General features: G+C 38.2%; 1 protein-coding gene across 1 annotated transcript; it reads right to left on the bottom strand.

Annotated features, from left to right (window-relative positions):
* Window positions 1-693: 693 nt before the first annotated feature.
* On the bottom strand, window positions 694-1,593 carry LOC149662719 (uncharacterized). Its single transcript, XM_089842292.1, has one exon. The coding sequence runs from the start codon at window positions 1,591-1,593 to the stop codon at window positions 694-696; it is 900 nt and encodes a 299-aa protein (XP_089698418.1).
* Between the last annotated feature and the right edge of the window lie 6,402 nt (window positions 1,594-7,995).

Raw genomic sequence — 7,995 nt, 5'->3', positions numbered from 1 at the left:
GGTGTTAAGGAGTCAAGTACAGACAGGCTGTCGAGAATACGTCAGATCTTGGAGATTAACCCCTAAAAACTAGTTATTTTACTATTTATTTGGTAAATAAACTTTTAAATAAATTAATAAATTAATTTTAAATAAATAAATTAATAAATAAATTAGTTTTAAACTTTTAAATAAATAAATAAATTAGTTTTAAACTTTTAAATAAATAAATAAATTAGTCAATAAATTAGTTTTAAATTAGACAATTTGTAAATAAACTTTTAAATTAGTCAATAAATAAATTATTAAATTAAGTTGGGCGTTGGTAACCATAGGGGACTGTTTTGAAATTGTCTAGTATACGGATTTTATCGACCGTGGTTCTATGAACTTTGTGAGTATCTATAGAGACAAGCGTGTGGTTGGGAAGCGTTGTAATGTGTCTCGGAATTGGAACCGTTATGGGCAAAAGGGGTTTATCTAAATCAACGCCTAGTAGTCCTTTTAAAGTTTCGTGATTGACTAGTTTCTCGTTAGAGACATTAAGACGAAACCCTTTGACTTTGGTTATATTGAACCTTTTGCCAGAGTCGGGATCTGTTACCCAATAACTATAGTTTTTGCATCCTCCACTGACAAAGGTATCAATGTAGGCGTTTTTACCATAACCTTCCAATTCGTTGGTCATTTCGCCCAGAAAGTTACCAGTTTCTATTAGTGGTATTCCAAGGGGGGGCATGCATCTGTATCTTGGTAATAGCATTTATCCCCGACAATTTCCAGATATTCTAATAAACATAGTCTGGCCATAGCCGTTGTATAGCAAGCTATGGAGACGTTGGTATGCTTCAAAACAACGTCGGCCTCAGTCGTAGGAACCCATTTGACTAGCAGCGTTTCTTGATTGATGGTTAAAACGCTTTTTACTTCAACATCCGGGTTACTTAAGAGTTCGTAAAGTCTACGGGGTTCTTTGATAATTTCCGTTTTGGTTGGTTTGACTCTTTCCCCGAATTTACCCCAAAGACTATTCAAGGCAAGTTTTGCTACGCTACGCAACCCTTCGTTTCTTTTAATCTTGGCTGGGTCTAAAAGTACACCCTCTCTAATTTTAAAATTTTTAATATAATTGTCACGTTCCTCGGGGGTAACGCAATTGGAGGGGTAACCACTAGCCGTCTGTTTATGAAGAAGGAACGAATCAACGTATTTTTGAAACAAGCCGGCCTCGCCAGTTTCGGGGTTATATTGTCGCACCATGTATTTCCAGGCCTGTATCTTTTTTAGGATAACATAACCCCGATTTACAGCGGCACGAAGTTCATCAATCACCCAGGTGCCGACTAGTTTTCGCTCTTCGTCGGAATGGTGGCAGTCTCCTTGGAAACGTTTCAAGGCGCAATCCCGGCAAAGAGTGAAAACTAATTTATTGATTAACCTCGTTGGTAAAACTGGATGAAAGAGTCTAATTGGTGGTAGAACTTCGCATTTCAGGAAACCGTCGAATGCGAAAATGTCAGGATTATTATCCAGTAAAATTTCTGGGTGCCCGACTGGCAGCTTCTTTCTCTTGTTGACGAAAGGATGGAGACTAGTTACGTCAACGTTATGCATTTTCTCGCTGCCTGAAACTTTATGGTGTAGTTTAAGTACCGACGTTCTTCCACCAAAAAAGGCATCGCGAGGATTTAAAGGCTCGCGTACTTTTTCTTTAGTGTTTTCTGCTTCCAGAAAAACACCAATAGCCGGATTATCGGTTTTATCTTTACCCCAATCGCATTCCCACTTCGTTTCTCTCGATTCGTTCCTTCTTTTTTAAAGTTCTGACGTACAAGGTGTTCAAGGTTTGACCAGGATCACCTTGTAAAGATTTGTTGCGGTTGACATTATAGCATTTGGGGCAACCATGGAAATAACACCCGTTAAACTCTAGAACATCTTTATCACAAAGACCGTCCACTTTCATTTTCAAAACTTTGGCTTCCGATCCATTAAATGCCGACTGTACGTTTACGGCGTTCTCGTGAGCATACCAGGATAACCATTCTATAGCCACCAGTGACTGATTATCAATCATTCTATAGAGGTTATGAGGAATAATGCCTATAGAATCTTTATCCATAAAGTGTCTCCTGTATACCCAGCTACACAAACCGGCTATAGTACACGCGACCTGGAAAGGTTCCACCTGGGCAATATCCAAGAAAATTTTTCTAAAAGCTAGGCAACCTAACTTTAATATCACAACATCCTTGACGCAATAAAACTTTAATTCCTCCAGAAAATTAAAGCCTTTTTTCTCCTCAATTTGTTTATCGTACCACTCCATAAACTCTTTGAGATTTTTGGAGGTTAAATTTTCCGACCCGTAAGCTTCTGGAGGAGGCATTTGGTCTTCTAAGACATAATTTGTTGCTAATTGATTATTAAGGTCGAAGACGTGATTCTTAACAACGTTAAATAAAAAATGAGGGAAATAACCCTTTGTAGCATCTTCTAAGCCGAAAGTGGCGGCGAATTTAGAGAGTGGCACGGAGATAAAATTGAAAGAGTCAAGGAAATTTAAATTAAAGACAGTTAAATTTATAATTTTAGTGCCGTTAATTATACAGTTAGGTTTAAATTCTTCGCCTAGAGCCATAATCTCTCGCAATAGAAACTGATTATCGTATCCGCTAGCATTATGTGCCAATAAAGTTACCTTTTTGACAGCGGCCAACGTTCTTAGAAAGGCTAAAAAATTTGAAACAGGGTTTGCCCCTTCAAAAACTCTCTGTCTCGGTCCGAGTGACCCACATTTCCCGCAGACGAAAGCTGCCTCGGGTACATCAATACAATCTTCACAAACCATCTCTGATACGCAAAGGAGAGGCTGGTGGACTAACGCCCCTTTTTTTCCTCAGATTCTAATATCTGAATAGCTTCGAAATCGTAAAATATATATAGCATGTTAGGGGCAACTTTCTGTTTCTTCGCTTGGCGAACTTTAGGAGGTTCTTCTTTAATTACCTGAACGTAACAATAGTGTGGACTGGGAGTGTATATACTGCAAACAGAACAATAGGTCTCGCCACACGTATGAGGTTGATTTTTACGCTTAAATAAATTTATTTGCGTGAAACATTGTTTGCAGTGAAATAGTTGTTTGCAAATACTCTTCCCGTCTAAACCATTTTGTTTATGATAATTAAAGCATTCATCTCCTTTGAAAACCTTGAGATATTTGTCACACGCTCGGTCAGGGCCCGTACAAGTTTGATCTCGTAAACAATTGTAACAATAAAGATTGCAACTATGATCTCGCTTGTTTCTAAATCCAACCAGACAATTTTCACAGTAATGGTCCATCCCGAACAAAGGTCTTAAAGACGTGACGACGTTGTAATGTCTGTTTTGATTAATTAATATCAAACGAGGTCTATTGTCGTCAATGTCGATTTCCCCCAAAATCAATTCGGGCAAATTATTTTTAAAAATATATATTAATATATTATATTGCGCTAATTCGGCTTTAAATTTTTGTATAGATTCTACTTTGCCACAGTCTTTTGGATTAACTTTAGCTGTACGGCAAAGCTCTATAGCGGCATCTCGTTGAGAGGCCGTATCACCTCTATCCGCTCGCGTGTACGAAATCGACTTAAATTTGTTTTTAAGCGCGATATTAGTCGGATTTCTCTTATGTTCCGAATGCGCAATTGCCACGGAAAGAGCACGACTTAAACACAGATTATCATTGTTCACGATCCTGATAATTCCTCGGGAGTCGCGAGAAAAGATATCAAAGGACTGCACTCATTTGGGAGTAGCACGATCAAACCCCTCCACCGGGATTCTTACAACGTGAAATTTTAAGACGATGGGTCCCAAAAAGAATCTTTCAAACTCATCGTCGTATAAAACTGATTCTATCTCATCTAAAACAGATTTAGAGTCCTTTTGATCGGCTCTACGAAACGAGAGTGATATCTTGCCCCGGTTTGGCAAGCTTAAACTTTCGGCCGTTATCTGTATCATATCAGATGGGGCTAGCCTATTAAGAACGGCTTGGACAATATTGGCTAAGCCCTCAACCATATTATTAGTTATTCTTACAGTGATTTCTAGACCAGAAAGGTTGAACCTAGGGTACATTTGCACTCTTTGGCTCGTAATTTTACAGTGGGGTAGAGAATCTATTGGCGTCATAACTGCTCCCCTCGCCCCGCCTCCTGATTGATCAGGGAAATTACCAAGACCAGAAAAATCTATAGAGGCGAAATCGTTTTGAGAGACGAAACCCAGCTCTGGATTATTGTTTAAAAAGTCGCAAACTATACGGTCATTCTGGGTAGATTCAAATTCCCGCACAATTGATTCTTCCGTTTCAAAAATGCTTAGCTTTAATCACGTTTTCATCTTGCTCATCAATGAGTTGATTTTCAGCTTGCCTATCGTCTATATCGCGTTGACCTATGTCAAACGCCCTTTTTTCGAAACGAGCCACATATTGCTCACTACAACCTAAAGGCAGATTATTATAGAATGTTTCCAACTCTTTAATGTCGCGGCATTGTTCAGGCTCGCGCGGTACGCTTAACATATATTTAAATATATCGGTAAATGTTTCGAAAATAGCGTATCCTCTATTAGACAAAAAAAGTCGGTAATATTTCCCCTGCTGTAGCTGGGTTAAGTTTGAGTACTGTACATAAATTGAAGAAAAAAGCGAAAATTTTCTCAATGGGCCAAGGTCGTGAAACAACCAACGACTCGATCTCTAATAAAATAGAGATTGATTTATTTCTAACGCTCTTTGTTCGAAACGGGCCCTATATAGATCACGACACGCTAAAGGCACATTATTATTGAATGTTTCCAGCTCTTCCGCGTTGCGGCATTGTTCGGGTTCACGCGGTACGCTTAACATATATTTAAATATATCGGTAAATGTTTCGACAATAGCGTATCCTCTATTAGACAAAAAAGTTGGTAAAATTTCCCCGACTGTAGCTGGGTTAAGTTTGAGTAATGCGCATAAATTAAAGAAAAAAGCGTAAATTTTCTTAATTAGCCATGGTCGTAAAGCAGCCAATTCCTCGATCTCGAATAAAATAGATTCTTGATCCATCTTGACGCGTTTTTATAGTAAAAAAAACTTCCGTTAAATGCTGTCCCCATGAAAAACAAAAAAGAAATAAAAATACGTTACCTTTCAAATCAAGACGTGTCCGGACAGGTTTTGTAAAACTTTTCTAAAAGCGAGACTATGCTATTCGTCTTTACTTTATAACTCTGAAGTAGAGAATGAGTTTTGCATGCTCGACATATTGCCTTATATAGGCCATAACACTCACCCTACCCCCACCTCCCCCCACATGTTGTACGTAACGGATTTTTACGAACCAAAAATATAATTTTTTTTAGATACATCCCCCCTCTCTCCCTCTAAAGAGACCATACTCTAACTAGAACCGACCAACTCAGTTTCGTCCAGACCTGTTCACCCTATATGAAAGAAGCCAGCCCATAACTAGAACTGCCACCCCCTCTCTCTCCCCCAAACTAAACTCTAACTAGAACTGAACAAAACACATCTTCGCCCAGTCTTTGCCCAGACATGTTTACCCTATATGAAAGAAACCAGATGTTAGCTTTAACTAGAACTGACCCCCCTTCTCCCCCCCACCCCTCTAAAGAATGAAGGCATAAGCCATGGGTGGTTGTTAGGGCTCACTTTGAGTTTGACATTCGAATAAGAAGGTTGCTTGAATTGTAAGTAGAATTTTTACGTAACAGTTTTGGGCGCTCGCTTGGTATAGTATAATAACGGCGGATGTTTTTTTAGATAAGAATGGAAGTTGATAATTTTCTTAAACGGAAACTTCCGTCCAAACCTCGTAAAATCAATTCGAGATTCCATTTGGGAGAAGTATTTCTATCTTTCGGATTCACGTCTGATCTCAATATAGAGATTAGAATATGCCAGAAAGAACCAGATTTGTCTACGTTTCGTTTTGATGTTGACACTTGGCAAGCTTTTGCATCCAAAATTGGTCCGCTTAGTGGTTGGACCAGTTGCGAAGAACCCACATCATACGATGCTATTTTAGCCGATACTCCATTATCTTCGACATCAGCACACGCAACCTTTAACAATCTAAAGCTGGAAACGAATATCAGGGGTGGAGAGAGTATCGACTTGACATTGAACGCTTCAGAAGCAAGCGAGTTAAATCGATTAATGCCATATATCAATGAACATGTGAAAAAGCTTGTATCGAACGAACAGGTTTATTTATTGCTGGGCGATTTGATTTGCGCTGAACTTATTACCATATATAAAATATTGCACATAGATTACGGTGAATTCTTTTCTTTCGAAGAAATTGAAGATCATATTAATTTTGACCGTGTACTATCATATTTTAGCTCGTACGTTTCACCGTATAAAATATTAATGGCTTTTGAGAGTAGATAGATTACGGTGAATTCTTTTCTTTCGAAGAAATTGAAGATCATATTAATTTTGACCGTGTACTATCATATTTTAGCTCGTACGTTTCACCGTATAAAATATTAATGGCTTTTGAGAGTAGATTAAAGGAACGCGGAATAAGTTTTGATTTTCAATCGTATAATATATTTATTATATTAATGTCTCAAACTTCTTATTTAAAGAAACGTATAAGCGTTGTCAATCTTTTTGGCTTGGTGTAAATTTGTATTGACATAAATTTTTTAAAACGTATTTATTTTGTCATTTGATCTGGATAGGCATATATTTATAGGACCATAACAAGACGCTTCTAAAGCATTGTGGACAACAATAACTAGGCTACAAAGAAATCGGCTAGGAATGTGTTATTGTCGTTAGGACTCATTTGCAGTCGGGGTCAAATTCTGTTTTTTTAGGAATGTGACAGGGTCTAGACTTGAATTATTTATTAATGTATCGCAAACCATGCGGACAACAATAACTAGGGTACATAGAAATCGGCTAGGAATGTGTTATTGTCGTTAGGAATCATTTGAAGTCGGGGTTAAATTCTGTTTCGTTAGGAATGTGAGAGGGTCTAGACTTGAATTATTTATTAATGTATTGAAAGGCATGCGGACAACAATAACTATGGTACATAGAAATCGGCTAGGAATGTGTTATTGTCGTTAGGAATCATTTGAAGTCGGGGTTAAATTCGTTTTTTTTTAGGAATGTGAGAGGGTCTAGACTTGATGTATTGAAAGACATGCGGACAACAATATCTAGGGTACATAGAAATCGGCTAGGAATGTGTTATTGTCGTTAGGAATCATTTGAAGTCGGGGTTAAATTCGTTTTTTTTAGGAATGTGAGAGGGTCTAGACTTGATGTATTGAAAGACATGCGGACAACAATATCTAGGGTACATAGAAATCGGCTAGGAATGTGTTATGGTCGTTAGGAATCATTTGAAGTCGGGGTTAAATTCGGATTTTTTTAGGAATGTGACAGGGTCTAGACTTTTATTATTTTGGGGTCTCGTTTGCTTCAATAACAACTTTTGAATATTGGAAAGATCATAAGGTTTTTGTATTGGGGTATATAGAAAGAACGTCGGAGACTAAAAGACCCCCCCCCCCGTTTCTCCATGGGTACTATAAATACGGCAATTTACCAATACAAAAATCACTCTCAGCCTAAACACTGACGAACTACTACTACTAAGACTAAATCCTGACTACACCAAACTTTCAACATGTGAGTATAATGTTTTTTCTCCTGAAATCATAGACTAAGAAGTTTTTGGTATTTAGGACGCCCAATCCTTTACCGTTTGGTAATGAGGTCTTTGAATTTCTCAACCAACCTGCTCCCGATGAACCTTTAGAAGAAGAGCCTTTTCCCTTAGCGGAACTAGAGGAGGTGGTGGAGGGAAGGGAGGAGGAGTGGGAGGAGGAATCCAATTCCGATGTGGAGGATGAAGATCCTACACCATTGGATTGTAACATCCAGCGGTAAACATTCCATGTTTTCACCTATTTTTTAGTAGCTATATT

Source organism: Phalangium opilio, unplaced genomic scaffold (genome assembly GCF_054372755.1).
Source record: "Phalangium opilio isolate 3A_F unplaced genomic scaffold, DU_Popi_V2 ptg000063l_1, whole genome shotgun sequence".
Taxonomy (NCBI): domain Eukaryota; kingdom Metazoa; phylum Arthropoda; class Arachnida; order Opiliones; family Phalangiidae; genus Phalangium; species Phalangium opilio.
This window is presented reverse-complemented; position numbering and strand designations above follow the sequence as displayed.

Bases quoted from the DNA above. Each gene is read 5' to 3' on its own strand.
- LOC149662719 (XM_089842292.1), bottom strand. From the start codon at position 1,593: ATGCATAACGTTGACGTAACTAGTCTCCATCCTTTCGTCAACAAGAGA.